Genomic DNA, 21185 nt, shown 5'->3' on the forward strand with positions numbered 1-21185 from the left:
TAATATGTGCGATGAAGGACATGTCCTGGTCAAAAATGACTCCAAGGTTCCTCACAGCGTTACTGGAGGCCAAGGTAATGCCATCCAGAGTAAGAATCTGGTTAGACACCATATTTCTAAGATTTTTACTGTGAATATTAGAGATAGTCTCATGGTCCTCACGTCTTCTCTGGTGTTCTCTTTGTGGTTCTTGCTCCCTCTTCACTCCTCCCCCAGCAGGGTGGCGCTCCTCCCCAGCAGACCTTCCTGGACCCCTGCCTGTTTCCTGTGGGCCCTGTTTGGATGAGCATGAGTGAGTTTCTGCGTGGGACTGGACTGAGAGTGTGTCAGTCACAGACTGTGTGTAGAGGAGTGTGAACGAGTTAGCCTTGCCCTGTACTTTTACCCTGGAGTCCCAGTCCCTTCGTCACAGTACATATGTATATATGTCACCTGGTGTTGTAAATAAACCTCCCTTTAATGGCACAATTCTGAGTCCTGCCTGAGACAGATTAATCATATTTAAGACTGAAGCATTAATTAATGGCAGGACTTCTTTGAGTAGTTTTGTAGGAATGGGGTCTAAAAGACACATTGATGGTTTGGAGGAAGTAATTATTGAAGTTAACTCAGAAAGATCAATTGGAGAAAAAGAGTCTAACTTAACATCAATGGTACTAAGAGTAGCTGTAGATAATATTACATCTGTGGGAGGATTACTGGTAATTTTTTCTCTAATGATAAAAATTTTATTTGTGAAGAAGTTCATGAAGTCATTACTAGTTAACGTTAAAAGGATGGTTGGCTTAACGGAGCTCTGACTGTTTGTCAGCCTGGCTACAGAGCTGAAGAGAAACCTGGGGTTGTTCTTATTTACTTCAATCAGTGACGAATAGTAAGATGTTCTGGCATTGTGGAGGGCTTTCTTATAAAGCAGCAAACTATTTCTCCAGGCTAAATGATGATCCTCTAAATATGTGACACGCCATTTCCTCTCCAGATTACGAGTCATCTGCTTTAGGGTACATGTTTGAGAATTATACCATGGAGTCAGGTACTTCTGATTTGAGACCTTAGTTTTCACTGGAGCTACAGTATCCAGAGTCATACGTAGTGAGGAGGTGAAATTGTTAACAACATAATCGACCTCTGTTGGGATAGTGTTCAGATAGCTGCTCTGCTCTATGTTGGTACAGGGCATTGAAGATGATAACAGTGGTTGGATTATGTTAATGGATTATGTTATCTTAAACTTAGTTACAGCGCTTTCAGAAAGACATCTACTTTGATAAAGTCTACTCTCCACTGCTGTGTAATCAATTATTGTAAATGTAAATGTTATCAGGAAATGATCAGACAGGAGAGGGTTTTCAGGAAACACTATTAGATGTTCAGTTTCTATGCCATATGTTAAAACAAGATCTAGAGTGTGATTAAAGTGGTGGGTGGGTTCTTTTACATTTTGAGAGAAACCAATTGAGTCTAATAACAGATTAAATGCCATGTTGAGGCTGTCATTTTTAGCATCTACATGGATGTTAAAATCACCCACAATAATTATTTTATCTGAGCTCAGAACTAAATCAGATAAAAAGTCTGAGAAATCAGACGGATTTTTGATTCATTTAAACAACATAATCATCCTGCTGTAACCAGGTTTCAGTAAATCAATTTGTTGATCAATTATTAAGTCATGCACTAACAGAGACTTGGAAGAGAGAGACCTAATATTTAATAATCCACATTTCCTGATTTATTTAAAAGCAGCTTGTCATCACTGTGCCACCACGAGAGGAGAGCAGAGACAGGAGCCTGCTTATCTTTGTTTGGTCTCCAGTTTGAGCCTAAAACTCATTTCATGTTTATTTATAATAAGCCCTCTTCTCCTGTCTTCTTCCAATAATAATTATCTGAGTAATAAAATCAAAGGCTAACAGGAGGAGCGTGTAAGTCTGTGCTTTCACCGATAATAAACCTTTGTCTCTGATGAAAACACTGAGCGCGATCCGCAGCCTTCACATTGAAACCTTCTCTGTGTTACATAGCAAACATGGACAGAAACATGTAGACTACTTCCTGTGAGGCCAAACTGAGCCTGTGTGTTAATTAAAGCCTTCATCAGCCTCCTCCTCCTCACGTTTTGAGGACAGACAGAAAGACATGCTGTGATCTGAAACTGGTTTGAAGCACATGAGAACATGTGGAGGTACCTTTGGAGGTCAGATGACAGATACACTGGATAATATTTCCCCAGAAATCCAACCAAAGGTATCAGTTTAAAACTTATTTCATATATTTATTGTCTTTAAAGTGTTTTCATGTCTTTTAATCCTTATTTGAATGAATGCTTTACTTCACGGAGGTGTTTCTAACAGACAGGAAGCAGTGAAGCCGATCTATGGTGAACGTCATCACTCAGGTGTTTGCAGGTGTTTGGTGGTCCTCTGTGTGAGTCCTCGTTGATGCCTTGATGCGCTCAGTGACAGCACGCTGAAAGTCAGACCGGTGAGCCGCTTTTATTCTGAAAAACCGGAATGCTTTTATTTTGTAGAGCAGAAAGCGGATGTCCTGTGTGTGTGTCGATCGAGTTCGTGAGCTGCAGTACATCAACAGGTGAGAGAGACGGCGCGCGCTCAAAGGAAACGGAGAGGTGCGAAGGCGAGAGGATGGAAGGTGAGGAGGTGTCAGGGGAGGAGGTGTCAGGGGGGGAGGTGTCAGGGGGTTCCGCTCCTCTCTGAGCGGAGGACGGCAGAGGGTAGCAGACCTGCGGAGGAGGAGGTCCGCTACTTTCCGGAAAAACAGTCCGTGATTTGTTTCCGCCTGCTCGCGTTAATGATCGACCAGGCTTCGGTTAATCGACGCGCCGAGCAGAGTCATCCACCATCCTCTCAGAGTAACACACTGATGGTTTCAACACATTTATAGTTTCATTCAATCTCTGTCAAACCTTGTATGACTTATTTATTGTGTTATTTCAATCACTTTCATGTTGTAGATCTCTTTCCTTAGAGTCCAAACTTTCTCCTTAAAATAAACACTTTGGTAATATCAGCAGGTTTAGTCTACAAATGATGGGGTTGATTTAGCCCTCTGCCCATGGACTTCAGTTCTGTTACCATTTTGCCACATGAATCTTATTTTCGTAATAACTTAATTTTGTGCATCTCCTGCCTGATGTGCTTCGGCAGACGTGTGTGTTTCAGGTGTTTGCTGAGTCCCGTGCTGCGGAGTCCTCTGCTGTCCCCGCGGTCCTCGATGAAGATCCATGAAGGTAATTTGTGTTTCTTCTTTGTGGCGTCGCTTTAAGCAGCTGGACACGGTCACGGCTCAGCGATTAGGGGTGGGTTTTTATAATCGATTCATCGATTAAAATCAATTCTGGCTTGGATAACGTAAAATCCTGAATCGATTTTTTTTAATATAAATTTATTTTGCCCGAAATGCCAGAATCTCTGGTGACATCTCACAAAATTTCAAGAACCACCAAACAGTTAAGACAGTAAATGAGAGCAGGAACACGGATTCTGCACATAGACTTAAACACACAGCGCGACCCGCGGATCAGAATCAGTTAGATGTCGCCTTTCTCACGGTCGGGGCTGAAAGCCGACAGCTCGCTGATCCTGATGTTTCGGCGGGTTTGCACTTTGTGTTTACGCCCTTTTTGCGCCGATTCTAAAGCTGTTAGTTTGATCTCTCTCCAAACAATATTGACCAAACCAGCAGCAAAAAAAGATCCAAACGCTTCACATAAACATCATCATGAATTCACTCTGACTTTTACTGTTTTGCTTCCACCGCGATGCACAGCTCTCTCTCTCCCTCTCTCTCTCTCTGTACTTCAAGAACAGTTTCCCTTTCGTCATTATTCGCTTGCTTGTTACGCACAAGTCTACTGTTGCTTACAGCGCTGTCGGCCGCTGTTTTTTTCCCTTTTACATTCTTCCGAAAAGAAAACCTAATTTCTGCTGTTCAATACTGAACAAATTTAAGCTTTTTAAAATTATATAAAATGCAAAATGCTCAGCTGTGTCTGTAAAAAAACCCGCTGTAATTTCAGAGGTAATGTTCATAAGGTGATCAATGTTTTTCGTTCGTTTTTGATGTACTGCAGAATATTTTTATAAATCCCAGGCCAGGAAAATCACCTTCATGTTTTTCTGTGTTTTATCTTCAGCTACTTTGACACAAAGGCATCTGCTGTGACGCTCACACCTGTGATAAAGTCTTGCATGTGTCAGCTTCCTTTTTATTGATACAAAAATATGTAAATGTACTGATCTGAATTATAATATTTCTCACTGTCAAAATTTCCCAGATTTAAATCAAATCGAATCGAATTAAATCGAATCGTGGATCGAATCGATTCGGGACCTTGTGAATCGGAATTGAATCGATTCTAGAAATCAGTGACGATACCCAGCCCTATCAGCGACATCAGCAGTGACACCTCTGTGACCCTGTCACAGACACTCACAGCAGTTTCCTGAGTGATTCACTCGCTCCGCTTGAACTCTGCTCTCTGATTGGACGGTTTCTGTCAGTGGTGACGTGACTCTGTGGCCGGTCGTGGTCACTGTGGACCCAAAGAGGCGACTGGACGTGCCTGACAGGAGAGTGTGACCGCAGACTCCGAGGTCAGGCTGAGACACGATCCACCCACGCTGAGTCAGAGTCGAGCTGACATCACCTGAGCTGCTGGAACAACAATAGCAACCAGACTGAGATGTCTGTAGCTTTACTCTGTCCAGTCAGGCTGTGATGGGTCTAGATTTAGACCTCAGAGAGCTCAGGTGTGTTAGGTGTGACAGGTGACACTTTGTACAGCTGTGAGTCAGATTCCTGTCGACAGCACGTATTATAATATTTACTGAAACTAAACAGTAAAATAAACGTTTCCAAATTGACACTGCCTGTAGGGGGCGCCACAGCGGATCATCTGCCTCCATCTTTTCATCCACTCTGATGCGAATCCCTCTGTCGTCTCTGCAGCTCCGCCCATCATCAGTGCATCCTCCCCTCCTCCCCCATCCTCTCCCATCCTCCCCTCTCCCTGAGGTCACCTCGCAGCCTGAGAGCGTTCACACCAAACCTAAAACTTTGTTAGAGTCAGTCATTGGACATTGAAGTTTACTGAGCACGAAGCATCGGATCAGTTTTCCTCACTGTGTGAAGGAAGTGTGGCAGAAGAGACAGGAACCCTGGATCTGCTGCTGATGTAGAGGTCCGTCCCAGGAAGCTCACAGGTAGATGTTGTCAGCTGAATGAAACCTCTCGCTGAACGATCGGATCGGTAAGGAGCGACAAGGCCTGTCTGTGTCATGTTTCACTCTCAGGTTTGTCATAGTTGCTGTGATTTAATATGAAGGCGTGGTCTAATCCCGGCTTGGAATGTGCACGGCTCTGAAAGCTTTCCAGGTACGAAGCGTACGAGCTCTGGACTCTGAGCAGCGTGTTTGCTCTGCAGGTGGTGAATGCCTGAAGTGTCACGTCACTTTTAAGCCTTTCTTTTCCTGCAGCACACCTGAATCCGTCAGCCGATCAGCTGACCGAATCCGGCCCCGCAGCATTCCTCGCCCACATTTCCGAGGATGTTATGAGCTGGATAAGCCGCTCCCGCCCTGCACACTCACCCAAACACGCCGCTGTGAATCCCGTCAGCCTGCCGGGCTGCGGCACGAAAACGTCTTCCTGTTTATTCCCACTGACACGCTGGTCATCAGGCTGAAGCTCGGGCTGAGAAGGTGTGAACCTGCGCCGCACACCAACTCTGTGGAATAATAAACTGAAGTGAAAGCTTCGAGTGAGAGGCGCTTTCTGTCAGCTGTTCCTGCCCTTGGACCTGGATGATGTCACTGAGGAAGGACGATGGGATGGTGTGCGCTACGAGGTGAGTCCACCGTTCCTTCTCGGTTCCCCGGATATCCTGACGTCAGAGATCAGGGCGGTCGGTTACCAGCCCGCTGACTGAACATGGCTTTCTTGATCCAGGCACGAGGGCGCTCACCTGAAAGTTGGCGGAATCTGACCAATCACAGTTATGTTAGGAGAAGAATAAAGTATAAAACCAAGACGACTCAGAGGTCAGTGTCAGCAGCTCTGCATCAGTGTGTGTGTTAATAAAGTTTGAAGCCTGGACAGGAAACCATCCATCATTCAGGCATTTTATCAAATAAATGTCTGTAAACTCAGTAACTGTTAAAAACGCGGCACGTGTGCGTGTGAGGGCCGAATCGCATGTTAAAGGTTATGAAACAGAAACTGAACCCAAAACGAATCGCATCAAAGTTGTGACTGAGAATGAACATTTGTCACTCGGAGTCACACAGACTTCAGACCTGCTGCTGTCGACGCTCTGAGGGATCCTTAGGAACGGGGACGTTGTTTTCCTGAGATCTGATTGGGTGGGGATTTCATACCTGCTGATCGCTAATCTGGAGCAGGTTCGGTTCACAGCATCAGTTTATTTTTTTTAACCCCCTTCACAGAAACCTGGAGTTACCGGGGTTACCTGGATCAGGTGAAGTCCTGCTATGTGCTGCAGACCTCAGATCTGACTCTCTGTTTCTAAACGTATCCCCCTTACTGTCAGCCTGCTGCTCCTTGTCACCCCACCCGGCCTGCCGTGTTTGCACTGCCCTCTAGTGACGTCTGGAAGGGGGCGGGGTTAAAGCAGCTTCTTTCACACACAGGATGAAGCAGTATCAGATACAGAAGGATTATTCTGAACTGCGAGTCAGGCAAAGCTGCTCTGTTAGAGTCTGGATGTGCAGTTCACTCACAATACAGGATAAAGTCTTTATGTTTGGGGTGGTGTTCACTTCCTGTCAGGGTCAGAGGTCAGAGAGAACCTAAATGTAAACCCTGTTTGTTCTCAGAGAATCTGAGTGATCCCTGTGAGGAGGAGGATGAGCAGGAGGAGGAGGACCCACAGCACTTTGTCTCCTGTGAGAGGGAAACTTCAGCCTCTGCTGCCTGAAGCTCTGCTGCATGGACCCCACCGTGTTTCATCAACATGTCCTCTGATTGGTCCTTCCCTTCAGTCTGAAGATCTGTCAGCCAATCAGTTTCTGTCTGGGTGAGCGCCACTTCCTCTCCCCACCAGCTGCTGCAGTCACTCAGCTTACTCAGCAGCACGAGTGTGTGTGTTGTCCTGTGTGAGCCCTCCCACCTTCTTTTCCACTCCCATCCCCCTTCCTCACACACGGCCTGTGTGTGTGAGTCAGTGGAGAAAGTTACACTCTGTGTGTGTGTGTCTGTGTGTTGTCCTTGCAGCAGACTTTGCTTCAGTGCGGCGGGGGAGAGGAGTGAGCGAGGACGCTGCAGCTGGGTGAGGATCGGAGCTGAGGGGATCGCAGCGTTTCGGGGTTAAAGGTGAGCGTGTGCTTCCTTCAGTTTGTCCCCACTTGTATAAAAATGGCTCTGACCCGGTTCAGACCCGGTTTGAGGGTTTTAGGTGATCAGGATTATTTGTGAATCATCGGTTTTCTACAGAGGGTGAAGGAGTTTACCATCAGAGGCAGTGCTTTGGGGCTGTTTAGACTGAGGATTTTAAATCTCAGTTATCCCCTCTGTGGGTCACCGTGCCCCCCCAGATGTTCCAGCCGTGGTGGTGGGGAGGGGGGGGTGGACACTTCCTGAGTATTTGTGAAGGCTCTCAGTCATCCAGGTCATTGCAGTCTAAGGAGCTCGGGGAGAAAAGTGTCTGGACTTCTTAAGTTTGCTTAAAGACGTTTCACCTCTCAAGGAAACTGAAAGACGTGCAGACACACTTCCTCAGTCATTTATTCAGTGTGTGTGTGTGCTGGAAAATCTTTTTCTTTAGTTTCTGTCGTCTGTAGTTCAGAGTTATCTTTATTAGTTATTATTAGTTATTGATGATCTATATTGATTAACAGTGGTGTAGTACACTAGTTTAAATGACGTGTAGGTGCCCTGTGTTTGCAACTGTCTCTGTGCTTTTCTTCCTGCGAATGATGATGCTGTGTGTGAGCAGAGTGCTGATTGGTTGAAAACTCTCCTTCCAGCTGAAGTTGTTCTTTGGCGACCTGGTTGTTTGTGTCAGGCTGAGGACGTCTGTGTGAGTCTTTGTCATTTGCTGTTATTTCCCATGGAGACAGCGTGCCGTCCTCTCAGTCATCAGGGAATGTAAAGTCTGCAAGCTCCAGAGCAGACTGATGACAGCAAAATGCTCAGACATGTAATGAAATACCTGACAGTCTGTTTCTTTCACAGCCGTCTCCATCATGGAGGTGCCCAGGAGGCTGTCCTTCCCACTGGTTCTCCCTAAACCAGCCTCGTCTGCTCGGTCTCCTCTGGGAGCTGTAGGTCAGACAGCTGGAAGCAGCAAAGATCAAACTGGAGGGGAAAAGTTCATCTCAGAGGAGAAGACGCCTGAGTCAGGGGTGATTGTAGTGGTGGAGGCGCCACCTGAAGATGGAAAAGCTGCTCGGCGATTCTCCTCTCAGGACAGTTTCTCAGAGGAGAGCTCGTTATCAGAGGAGAGGCTGGAAGAGGAGGCCAGAGAGACCCAGAGGAGGGCCGAGGAGGAGGAGGCAGCAGCCAAGGAGAGGGCGGCCCAGAGGCAACAACTGGCCATCCAAGAGCTTGTGGAGTCTGAGAGGAGCTACCTGCGCCTGCTGCAGCTCAGCACCGTGACCATCAGGAGCAACCTGCAGCAGCAGCTACAGGTAGGACCTAGGAACACACCTGCCCATCGAAGCAGGAAGCAGGGGGAGGGGCCAAACTGCTCGTTTCAGACGGAGGGCGACCCTAGGGCCTGCACTGAGCCCTGGGATCAGACACAGAAGGATTATTATCGACTGTGAATCATGCAGAGCTGCTTCAGCTTTATTTATATAGCACCAAATCACAACAGCAGTGGCCTCAATTTGCTTTATATTGTAAGCTAAATAATGATAATATATAATAATACAGAGAACACCCCAACAAGGACGTCTGAGAACAAGCACTTGTTCATAGAGCTCATCCAGCTGGGGAGGAAGAAGGGCTGAGGGAGGGGACAGAGATTAATAATAAGCAGTGAATAAATGCAGGGGGGTGTATACAGTCACAGTGACAAACTCTGATAGTGACAATACAAAGAAGCAAAAAGAAAGTGGCTGAACGTAAAGCTGCTGCTCACCCGTGCAGCAGGTGAAGGTTTTAGCATCCTGCGCCCTCTCAGTGGCTTCTTATCACCTGCTTTTCATTATGCCTGTTCCGTTGCTTAGTACTGCTAAATGACAGCTTATTATCACTGTGCTAATGAAATGAGGCCTCATAAAACATAATGAAATCAGGCTTTATGGGCAAGGAGAGCTGAGCTGTGGAAACACAGCAAGGGAGCAGGGTGAAGGCGTGAGTGAATGGCGGCTCTGTGAGACAGATGAGCCACTGGATTGTGCATTGTTCAGCCTCCCAGCGCCCAGCGCCCCCGTCTTTCCAGAATGAGCACAGATCCACCTTTATTATCAGAGGTCAAAGGTCAGCCAAGCTCTGACGCTGCTGCAGCACATCCCCATCACTTTTTCAGCGTTCCTCAGATGTTTTTATATACTCAAAATACATGAACACAATATGTTATAATGGGTAATTTGGGTTATAATGGGAGCGTATGGGTTGTAATGGGGAACCTTCAGACTTTGGGGTTAAAGAAGTGTCTGATATCAGGTAAAAACCCTTATTTTCTGTCTCCCCTCCACCTGCTCTGACCGAAGCCGCCTCCAGCTGGACTGGACAGCATGTTTCTGCACATCGAGGAGGTGATCGATGTATCGAGCCGTCTCCTGAGCCTGCTGGACCAGAAGCAGCTTCAGTCTGGAGAGCCTGACTTCCTGCAGAGTCTCTGTAAGCGACCTGACACCAGACCTTTACTTTGACGTGTCACCCTCACAGCTTCAGTCTTTCTGTCGTTGTAAACAGGAAGTCAAACAGGAAGTGGTTGTTCTTTGTTGTTTTTCTGACTCTTATCCTTTTTCTTTATTGACACAAATTTAAAGATGGAGTATTGTGATTCAGCTCAGGTGAGTTCCTGAATCACACAGGTGTCACTTCTTTGTTTTTGTTCCGGGGAAGACTCTTCTTCACAGACCAGCTCAGTAAAGTCAGACGTTGTGGCGCTCTGACGTCTGATAAGCTGATGTTTCTCTAACTTCTCACAGTTTTTGTTGGATGAACACAAGATGATCATCATCGAGAAACCCGGGAGGTAGACAGTGAAAATGATGATTGTCTTCGCTCTTTACTCGGCACAGCTGTTTCCCGTGATGAACGTTAAAACTTCCATTCTGCTGCTTCTTGTAAAGGAGTAAAGGTGTCTTTTCCTTCGCTGACAGGTGACTCGTTTCTCAGCCTGTCATCAGAGATGGAAGCCGCCTATAAGGAGTACCTGGCACACTACAATCATGTGACGGAGGTGGAGAAGAGCTACAAACAGAAGGAGGCTCTGTGGAACGAGGTTGTCAGAGTCATCAAGGCTGCGGCGTAAGTTTACGGCGCCTCGTCTCGCCTTCGACAGGAACTGCTCAGAGCCGAGGAGCTGACTGATGAGTCTTGTGTCTCTCTTGACCTTCAGGCCTGACGTCAACGCCACGTCGCTGAGCTTCTTTTTGGTGATGCCCGTGCAGCGGATTGCCCGCTACCCCCTGCTGCTGCAGACCATCCAGAAGCACACCGACGCCTCCCACCCGGCCTACGCCCTGCTGGAGCAGACCGCTCACACCTCTGTCGCCTTAAACTGTCGTATCAACGAATACAAGCGCTTCCGGGAAGTCGGTGAGGAGCGTGACTAATGGGGCCGGATGTTGGCGTGAGAAAGCAGAAGGTTTTAACTAGGGCTGAACGATTATGGAAAATAATCTAATTGCGATTTTTTGCCCCAATATTGCGATTGCGATGCGATATGCGATTATTTTTTAAGGTCTTTGTCTTCTGTATTATTAAACAAAGACAAGCAATACATCATATAGTATGGCCAATACTATATTACATTAATTTTAAACTGTTCTTTCCTGGAAGACAGACCTCTGTTATGATGACATGAGGTGATGCATGAATTGATGACTGACATTTTTATTTAACTTCTTCAATCACAACAGTATATTTGAACATACACAATAGTTTATTTTTAGCTTACAAACATCTGAGCATAAAGTGCTGACAAGGAACCCTGGTGTAAACATTAAAATGAAAGTCAGTACAATGTGCAGATTGCAGAAATATACATAAAAAAAATCAGTGGCTTTACCACACTCAGTTTTTCGACATCTGTGAACTACTAGACAGTCATTCAATTAAAAAATAATATTAAATAAATAAAACTAATAAATAAAAAAATGCACACATCTTACTGATCTCTGCAGTCAGTAACATTACACATAAAGTGCAAACATAATAGCAATTGTATAAACACACACACAAACACGCCTTTAAAATTTAAAGGCGTGAAATTGGACGGTCTAGTTCTGATTAGCGTCACCGCTGTCTCGGTGGAGTTTAATAAACTCGGCCGTCTGCTTCTTGCTATCTAAAATATAACCAGACACTGGTGTAAATTCTCGACTGTCTCATACTTCTGTTTAATAAGTTTTCTGTTTGATGTTTATTCAGCTGTGTGAAAACCAAGGAGGAACCCACCCGGGGGATTAATAAAGTTTTATTTTATCTAATCTAATAACTTTAATCTCAGCCAAACCGATTTACTCACGAACAAACAAAACACTGAAAAAAGCCCAACAATAACGTTTTTAGGTTGTCTAAGTGACTTATATATTACGTTTAACCCGAGCAGCGAAACTCCGCGGTGATCTGAAAATGATGTGCCGGGAGTTGTGCCGTTCTTGGCCGCATCAGTAATCCTCGAGCTCCCGGCTAGCTGTCGAGCTAGCCGGAGGGTAGCAGACGCCTCTGAAAACGTCGAAGCACTTTTGGAAATATGGGATATCTTGATAAACCGAGCAGATATTTGATGTTTACACAACTACTTTCTCGCCTGAAAATATGTTAAAAGTTTATTTTGTGACCCAGAAAGATTAGTATGAGTAATTTTAAAACTTAGTAGCGGCCGCCATTGCTGGAAACTGGAGTTTGGCTGGGCCGCGCTATGAATTCTGGGATATGGTAGTAATTTGGACAGCCTTCGGCGCGTCGCTGTGACGTAATCGGTCTACAAATGCGGCCTCAGGAGGATGCAGCCCATGAATTTGGACATGTCCAGAGTATAATCGCAGCCTTTGCGGTTAGAAAATTGCACTTGATCATGTCGCGATATTATCGCAAATGCGATATATCGTTCAGCCCTAGTTTTAACTGTCACTCGTGTTTTCTAGCTGACAAATACAGGAAGACGGAAATGCTGACCATCAAGGACAAGATCGTCCGCCTCAACACCCACAGCATTGCCAAGAAGACCGCCAGGCTCGGTCAGCAGATCAAACACGAGGCCGGACTCAAACCTAAGGTAGGCCGAACCCTGAGCGTCATCCACAGGAAGCTCCGCCCACATGTTTGTGAGGAGCAGCCAATCAGCAGAATGCTGTCTTAAAGGAGGAGGAGCTAAAACAGCTTGTGTCAAACAGCACCAGGATGACGCACAGAAGGATTACTGTGAACTGTGGATCATGCAAAGCTGCTCTGGTAGAGTCCAGGAGTGAGAACAGCAGGTTACAGCTCATACAAAGCCTCCGTCAATCATACACTGTAATCATACGCGTGGAAGGATCAGCAGGGGGAGCAGGCTGCAGACAGGAAGTGTCTGATCAGACCTCCCACTCTCCCCAGGCCACTGCTGTGTTCACAGTGGGTGTGAACGTCCGAGCCAGAGTGACTGTACAGCACACATCCTCCATGAGTATAAAAATTACAATCGATGTCTCGCAGTAAGTTACTGTCAAGTTTGTTGGCGCTGGACTCTGAACTGTGGAATCAGACAAGTGGGTTTATTTACAACACCGGTGATGCGTACATGTATAGAGTGAGGCAGGGAGAAGGGGGCTGGGAAAAAGGGGAACGCACGCTCAGTCCAAATCCAGAGTCCACACCCTGCTCACTCTCACTCACACTCATCTGGGAAGGGTCCAGAGACGGATTGTACAAGGGAGATGGAGATAGACGTCAGAGCTAGGCTCAGGGAGATCAGCATCAGTCTGAGCCGGGCTACACTAACATGCATTTGTGTTGGTGTGAAGCTCAGGTGACCACTGGCAGGTCTGATTGACCAAATGCTGTTAGGTGGAAGCACAGCTGTGGACTAGGGAGAGTGGAAGGTCTGATCAGACACTTCCTGTCTGCAGCCTGCTCCCCCTGCTGATCTTTCCACATGTATCATTACAGTGTATGACTGACTGAGGCTTTGCATGAGCTGTAACCTGCTGTTTTCACTCCTGGACTCCACCAGAGCAGCTTTGCATGATCCACAGTTCACAGTAATCCTTCTGTGCGTCATCCCGGTGCTCCTCCTATATAACAAATGTCTTCTGATTGGCTGCGCCTCACAAACAGCAGGTCTTCTCTGAACCTCTGGCTCCTACTGACACTGACCCCATTACTACACGTTTTAAAGCAGTGTGTCACACAGCTAGTTTATGTAGCGCAGCAGTGTGTGAGCTCAGAGCATCTCTTTAGACCGGTGTGTTGGATGTCTTGCAGCTGGTGGACGAGGAATTTGATGCCCTGGAAGGATTCTTCTATGTTTTGGAAAACGGCATCCTGGAGCTGCTGGAGAACGTGGAGATGTACCTGCAGCACCTCCAGGTAAACTCACGCTCACACTTTGTCTTGGCTCTCGACTTCAAAGCTTTAGTGGACTTTATTGACTAAAACTTCAAACCTGAATAAACTCATTTGTAAAACATAAATTTGCAGCAGTCACTGTTTCAGGCTGTGACTCACGGTCAGACGCTATAATTACAGACGTGCAGTCATGAGTTTGTGAGTCTCTGTCAGGAGGCCACACACACGTACCTTTCTGTTTTCCTCATTCTGTCCTTCACACCAACACTCAGCTCTTTGTATCTCTCTGCTGTTTAGCTTGTTTAGACGTTAGCGAGGATGACCCGCCCACATCTCCTGCTCTCCGTCTGCAGCACAAACACCGACTTTAAGAAATGCTCAGAAACATTTCTTTGCTTCAGCTTCACTCTGATGTGTTTCATTGTACATGTTTGGTTTGTAAAATAACGTGCTGAGGGCGGCGAGTCGTGTTTGGACAGCCAAGCGCTCAGCTGTGTGTGGTTGCTCTGCAGGGCTTCCTGTCCTGCCGCACAGAGGACTTTGACTTGGACATGGATGGAGAAAAGGCACCGATCTGCTACAAAGAGATCACGACGGCGCTCCAACAGTGGATCCTCCCGATGTTTGTGAGTGATTAACTCTGAGAACGGTGCTGCGGTCTTTACAGGTGCAGGAAATGTCGCAGCACTGCATCCTGTCGGCTCGTGTGCAGTTAAGAGGACAGGATGAGCTGCGATTACAGACACAGCACCAAACTTTACAGATTACATCACAGACTTCTCTCTGTGTAAACAGCTTCTGATTGGTGGATGGTCTGCATCCCACCTCCGATCTCCTCTGCACACGCTCAGAACATGATGAGAGGTCAGACACAGGCCGCTGTGTCTCTGAGCGCCTGCAGAGGTGGACATGCATATTTTGCCCCCTGTGAAAAGATGATGCAGTGAACGACAGTCTGCTGATGTCGATCTGTTCTTTGTTCCTTCTTCCAGGAGAAGAGGATGAGGAAGCTGATCCACCAGCCGCTCTGCGCTCTCCGGGACCTCCTGGTGGGCCCGAGGAACCTAATCAGGAAGAGACTCGACAAGCTGCTCGACTACGAGGTGATTGAAGGAAAACCCAACTTGAGCTACGAGGAGCAGGCTGTGGCCAACACGTACAGGTGGGAACTGGTTTCTGATGGTTCCTGATGGTTGGAGCTGTGAGTGACCTCGGATGATCTGATATCCTCGTGTTGGTGTTGTTCCCAGACCATCATGAAAATGTTGTTCCAGGTTCAACATTGCAAGTGACCAATCACATTGTTGTGACGTTATTCTTTTGCGCGCCAAGCCATTCGTGCATTTATGAAATTCCAATGTTGCAAGGACAATATCAATTCTGCTCACTGTTTATTAAAGGGTTACGGTTAGGGTTAGGGTTAGGGTCAGGGTCCGTTGATCGGCGGACAGAGGCGGTTTCATGCAGCTTAAGTACAGTTTTTTGTTTTACGCCGGTTTTTCCCGAAGTCGCAAAAGTATGATGTCACAACATTCTGATTGGTCACTTGCGATGTTGATCCTGGAACAACATTTAGTATGATGATCTGGGAACAACACCAACACGAGGATATCAGATCGTGCGAGTGACCTCCTCTACTCCCCTCTCCTCCTGACAGGACGTTGAACACACTGCTCCTGACGGAGCTCCCTCAGTTTAACGGGCTGGCTCTGCAGATGATGTGGAGCACGTTGGGGACGTTCAGCTGTCTGCACAGAGATCTCGCAGCAGACATGGAGCAGCTGTTTCACAGCTTCGCTCAGCAGGTGACGTCCTTACAGACAGGCTGATGCACAAAAACACGTTGGATATCTGTGCTCATCCTTCACGTGTCTCCCTGCAGCTCCCTCACAGCAGCCTTTCTCCTGGTGCATTCTGGGAGTGGGCAGAGTCTTCGGTGCTGGAAGGAGCGAGGAGGCTGCAGCATTTATGTCGAATGGTGGAGGACAAGCTCAACGCGCCAGATGCCCAGGTTAGCGTTCAGATCGGCTTTCATTCATTTATACAGCAGCAAACCACCTCAGGGCGCTTTACACTGTAAGCTACAGAGCACTATGGGCAACAGTGGACCACTCAGCTGACCTCAGACATGTTTGACATGTTTCAGCTGATTGGTTACTGCTGAAAGGTCAGAATAAAAAAGATAACAGTGATTTTAATCATCCAGCAAACATCCTTCTCCGAATATTTAACCACACCGACGCGATGGTGTCACACCGACGCGATGGTGTCACACCGACGCGATGGTGTCACACCGACGCGATGGTGTCACACCGACGCTCCCAGTCTGAGCTTCAGTTTCCTGAGATTGTTGGTGTTCGGTGGGGGCGGTGGAGTTTGCTGTGTGAGCGTTGAGCATCGTTCCTGAAGTAATCTGTCCAAAAAAACGCCACCTGTATTTCCTGTTCTGCCGCGTGTTTTGTGTGAACTGGTTCAGCTACTGGTCCCAGTAAAGATCTGAAGTTCCAGTCACGTCACACTTAGCTGGAGGGTATAATACAAGGTTCTGGCTGAAGAATGTGGCGAATCACCATCATACGTCATTCGCAGGCGATAACGAGTCAGAGACGAGGAAGCGGTGAATGTGCCACTTCTGGTTCTTCAACTTTGCAGCTGCAGAACCAGAAGTGTCTCTTTCTGAGCCATTGTTTTCATTTCTGAACACCTTCCAGGTAAATTTGAGCACGTGTGAGTAATTCAGCAGCTCTGCCCTCTCTGAGATCTGACGTCTGCTCGTGTCTTTCAGCCTCTCAGCCCGTCCTCTCAGCGCCGTCTGAAGCAGCTAACGGATAAGCACGGCTCTGGAAAGATCTTCCAGGTGATGAGCACGGTCATGGGCACCCGGGACCTGGACCTGAACTTGACTAAGGGCGAGCTGGTGGCAGTGATCAGCGAGGCCGACAGCTGTGGAGACAGAAGGAGGTGGCTGGTCGATGCAGGAGGTGAGACTTTTTATGACGTTTGCACTAAAACCTGAGAGGAAGAACTGTGGCGCCATCTGCTGGTGAGCCGCTGTTATTGCAACTGAAACAGACGAGCAGCCAATGGGATCGCTCTGTGAGGGCACACCGGGTTGGTCTGACACTGTCAACAAATAAATGTTAAACTATATTTACGTCTTCACGCAGGGAAGCGAGGCTACGCTGCTGCCTCGAAACTCATTCGCTATCACCAGCCAACAGACGACCCGCCCCCTTCACCACACCCGAACCTGACAGAAGACGTGACCGCACGCAGAAGACACTCCTACAGCCCGGCGGGCAATGCCCCACTGCCCATGAGTCAGCCCTGCTTCCAGGTAATTGAATTCCTCTGCATTAGACTGTCCAGGAGACGGAGGCCACGTGCTGTCCACCAGCGCAGGGCTGCAGGTTGATCATCCAGCTGCAGTCAGAATACTTTAATAATCCCGACAGTCGTCCCGAGATAATAAGAACAGACTGAACTAATTAAGTAATACAACATGTTACAAAGTTCGCTCTGATATATACAAACGGGCAGGAAGGACGTCCTGTGTCATTCAGTGGTGCATTATAGGTAATGTCAGTCTCTGACTGCGTGTGCTCCTGTGACTGGCCAGCACGTTGTGGCGTGGGTGGGAGGTGTTGTCCTTATCTTGGACAACACCCTCCTCTCCACCTTGACAGCGTCCAGCTCTGCCTGTTACTGGCCGTCCCAGCATGCAGCAGCACAGAGGACGGCTCTGGTCACGACAGTAAGACTGAATTTGTTGTTGTGCACAGCAAATGCGATGCTGTCACATCCTTGTACGCGTTGATACGCTGCTAGATGGAGCGCCGGACTCTCAGCGGTTTGCTCCTGAACAGTAATGTGACACAGAGCGGCTCTACCTGAGCAGGTGATTTAAAGACCGGTAGCTTGTTGTTGATGCTGGATCCTGTCTAAGCTGTCAGTGTTTACAGTGTTTGGCCCACCCAGTAACAGCCTTCACGTGGATCTGACTCGGTCACACGCTCTGGGCTCCTACGACACGCTGCTGATCCTCCAACACAGCATCCAAGGAAGCTTCACGTTTTCATTCAGTGTTTGCACAAGTTTGTAGGGATCAGTAAGAATGTCAGATACAATCCTGTTCCACCCACAGCCCGTGGGTATTCTGTGAGGCGTTCATGGAAAGATCTGCTTTGTGCCAGTGCATGCACACGTCTCCAGTAGCAGCAGCAGGCCTGTGTCCACTTGTCCTCACACGCTGTCTTTCTGTACCTCAGAGGCGCAGTCCACACCGGTCTCTCAAACCTACGGTTTTTATACCATCATCAGCTGATTGTTTCTTAAACGGTAGAAGAAGATGTGTTCTGTGCTGCCCTCGTCTTACACGTGACGACGTGTGCTTGGAGTACTTCTTCTTGTCTTCGTGTTGATGCGTTGCACTTCTCTGAGCGTAATTCAGTGCAAAATAAGCGCTGCTGCTGTTGAGCACGGTTCATTAGAAAGAGCCGGGTCAGGTGGTAGTAACGAACCCACGCTGGTGTTTACAGCCGAGTGTGTGTGTTTGATGTGTGATGACACACTGATGTGTGTAATGCTGCTGTATCAGCCTCTGCAGCTGGAAACATCTGTGACTCGCAGTGTCGTTCTGACCTTTATTTAAACGCCGTCAGGGAAGACGCTGTCACTTCCTGCCTCTGTTTCCTGTGTGCGGTCTGCAGGTATGAAAGGAGCAACTGAGTGGAGCTTAATCACAGATGGGCTCTGTAACGCTGATGATGTGTGTTCCTCCTGACAGCCAGGAGGTGCATGTACGTGATGGAGGAAGGATGTGTGGATACAAGTGACGGTGTGGAGGCGGAGACTGTTAAATGCTGCTTTTTTTTCATGTTTCCAGGTTGTGGGCGCCTACGACTTCACGGCTAGATCCAAACACGAAGTTTCCTTCCGGGCCGGAGAACCCGTTCGTATCCTGGAGCCTCACGACAAACGAGGGAGCCCCGAGTGGAGCCTGGTGGAGGTCAGAGGAGGTCAGAGAGGCTACGTGCCCTCCAACTACCTGGCAATCATGCCCGTGGGAGCGGGGCTGCCCCCGAACCCCGGCTTCTTCCTTTAGGGGGGGAAACTGCAGCTGGTGCAGATGAGAGGATGGATGGAAGAGCCTCCCGGGATCAGCTGTTTACAGTCTCAGTGTTAATCCTGCCACTTTATCTACTTTACGAATGGAAGTGTAAAGTTTCTCCTGTGGCGTTTCCTGCTTCCACTTCCTGTGCAGCGTGCACAGGATCGAAGCTTCAGGAGCAGCAAATGAAGTTTACTGACTTTAGCTTTAATAATGAAGGTTTACTGGTCTGCAGTGATCTCTGCACTAACATGCACAATCATCCAAGAACGCTCTTCAAAGATGGCGTCTGTAACGCCATGAAGCTCTGACGGCGTGTCACCTCAAACAGCCTGAACATTTGGACGATGTTCGGTGTGCGGCGAGGACACAAAGCTGTTTTTAAGATGAAGGACGATTTTCATGGCTGCTGTACGGTGAAGCGCTCATTTCCCATGAACCTCAGAGTGATGCTGCATACATGCAGGATGTGAGCTCTCTCAAGCTAACTGTAACGTGTGTGTGTGTGTGTGTGTGTGTGTGTGTGTGTGTGTGTGTGTGAACCCTCTTCACCTGCAGCAGCGCTGACAGGTACACGGCGCTCTCATCATCTCAGACTGAGTAATGTGATGTAAATGTGAAACGTCTCCGAGGCCGAGGAAGAACAAGACTCAGCAGGAGGAGGAGCTGGGAGAGGGGCGAAGGACAGCGGCAGTTTCTGCTTTGCCTATGAGCGGATTTAAATTTCGTTGTACTTTGATTCCAGAGTTTTACGTAGGAGTGAAATGGGTCAGGACAGAATAACCTCCTCCTGCATTCACATTCACCTGACGATGCTTGTTGCTATGGATACGGCTCAGGCAGTGCGGGTCACGTCTGTGGCATTTGCTCGGCCGGACTAAAGCTGCAGCAGCATTTCTTGATTCCCGCACTTTTGGGTCAGAATCATTTGAAAGCATCTCTGAGCCTCCTGATTGGCTCTTAGGTCATAAACAGGAAGCTGAGCTCCAGTAGTTTTGCAGCTAACAACAGCTTGAATGTTTGAGCACCACAGACTTTCTCCTGGCCTCCTCCTGTGGGGCTGAGTAGCCTCAGCTGCTGTGAGCGTGGAGCAGAGCAGAGGGAGGCCGAGAGTCAGAGCTGCTCAGCTGTTCCCATCAGGCTGAATGTCAGAAGGAGGAGGAGGAGGATGCTTCTCTCCTAAAATACCAGATGTCCTCAGGGTTAGTCAGATGGACTGAAACCTCAGCCTGAGAACATTTACCTGATTTCCCCTCCTCAGAGCCCGGTTTAGGATGAGGGGAGCGGTTCATTCCTCAGTTACTTTGGGAAGTTTTAATTCCACAGACGTGCAGATGAAGCTGCAGCGTTCCTTATGTGGAGGAAGTAGATATTTGAACCCATACGCACACGGAAACCACAGAGGGAACATTTCTGGTCAGCATCTTCCTCGCATGCTGTTCTCATTTTCACCACCAGAGGGAGGCAGAGACTCGGAGCGTGTGTGCATGATCAGACTAACTGTGTGTGTGTATGCGTGTTTGGTAATCGTGGCCACAGTGTGTACTTCCTGTTTTGTTTCTGTGTGGTTTCACGAACCTGCTGCTCAGTCGGTCCTGCTGAGTCATTCTGTTTCCTCGATGCTGCAGAGCTGCGTGACCTCTGCTGAGCTGCCACAGTTGTGATATTGAACTCAGTCACACAGCAGGTGGGAGGCTGAGCAGCAGCAGAGAGTGTGGCTTCAATAAAACTAAACTCAAAACTTTTTTGTGGCGTTGCATCATTTCATAATCAGATGTTAGTTGTGAGAAGAAGCACCTGAATATTTGTGATGATTTACGAAGCTGTGGGGTCCACACCCACTCAGCCCCTTTTACAGTTAAACATCTGGAGACACAGCTGTTCTTGTTCATGCATCATCATCATCATCAGTGTGCACATTTGCACACAGCCTACAAGTTTTCGCTATCTACTGAATAACAAGCTGAAAGAGGAAGCTGCAGTTCCTCTGGTGTCCAGCAGAGGCAGCAGTCCCCATACACAGCCTGATACAGGAACAGCATTGGTCTCCATAGATAATTTACTCATTCATAACAGCTGTCTCAACCCTGTGTTGTACAGAATACAGATAAGAGGAAAAAGAAAAGTCATTATATGCAGATGACAGATTTTTATTTTACTGGACTTTGTTTGAATTCAGAGACAAATATAACAGCTGTCCAGGTGAGGATGTTTCTGTACCTCACCTGTTTAAATTATATTAAGGCTTAAGGTTTGCATTACTAGGGGCGTGGTCTCTCCGACTGACAGGTGGATGGTGACACAGGTGGGTGTAGCTGCTAGCTTCACCCGAACAGCACCTCAGCACCATGTTTGTGCTGCTTGA

General features: G+C 47.7%; 1 protein-coding gene across 4 annotated transcripts; it reads left to right on the top strand.

The window, feature by feature from the left end:
* Positions 1-2548: 2548 nt before the first annotated feature.
* On the top strand, positions 2549-20948 carry arhgef37 (Rho guanine nucleotide exchange factor (GEF) 37). 4 transcript variants are annotated; one of them, XM_005719396.1, is made up of 17 exons: positions 2549-2652; positions 3168-3250; positions 6858-7057; positions 7255-7353; positions 8215-8669; positions 9699-9828; positions 10317-10464; positions 10556-10755; positions 12309-12439; positions 13627-13731; positions 14223-14336; positions 14703-14872; positions 15368-15515; positions 15593-15721; positions 16496-16691; positions 16878-17047; positions 18596-20948. In XM_005719396.1, the coding sequence occupies exons 5-17, from the start codon at positions 8226-8228 to the stop codon at positions 18812-18814; spliced, it is 2304 nt and encodes a 767-aa protein (XP_005719453.1). In that variant the 5' UTR covers positions 2549-2652; positions 3168-3250; positions 6858-7057; positions 7255-7353; positions 8215-8225; the 3' UTR covers positions 18815-20948. The 4 variants fall into 4 exon arrangements, with proteins under 4 accessions (XP_005719453.1, XP_005719455.1, XP_005719454.1 ...); XM_005719398.1 differs by having other exon boundaries at positions 7258-7353; XM_005719397.2 differs by lacking the exons at positions 2549-2652; positions 3168-3250 and adding an exon at positions 4446-5869.
* Positions 20949-21185: the final 237 nt, after the last annotated feature.

This window comes from Pundamilia nyererei, unplaced genomic scaffold (assembly GCF_000239375.1).
Source record: "Pundamilia nyererei isolate P.nyererei 1_Seehausen unplaced genomic scaffold, PunNye1.0 scaffold00001, whole genome shotgun sequence".
In the NCBI taxonomy this organism is placed as follows: Eukaryota; Metazoa; Chordata; class Actinopteri; order Cichliformes; family Cichlidae; genus Pundamilia; species Pundamilia nyererei.

Bases quoted from the DNA above. Each gene is read 5' to 3' on its own strand.
- arhgef37 (XM_005719396.1), top strand. From the start codon at position 8,226: ATGGAGGTGCCCAGGAGGCTGTCCTTCCCACTGGTTCTCCCTAAACCA. The intron at 9,829-10,316 runs GTAAGCGACCTG...CTTCGCTGACAG, and splicing joins TGACTTCCTGCAGAGTCTCT to GTGACTCGTTTCTCAGCCTG. The intron at 15,516-15,592 runs GTGACGTCCTTA...GTCTCCCTGCAG, and splicing joins TTCACAGCTTCGCTCAGCAG to CTCCCTCACAGCAGCCTTTC.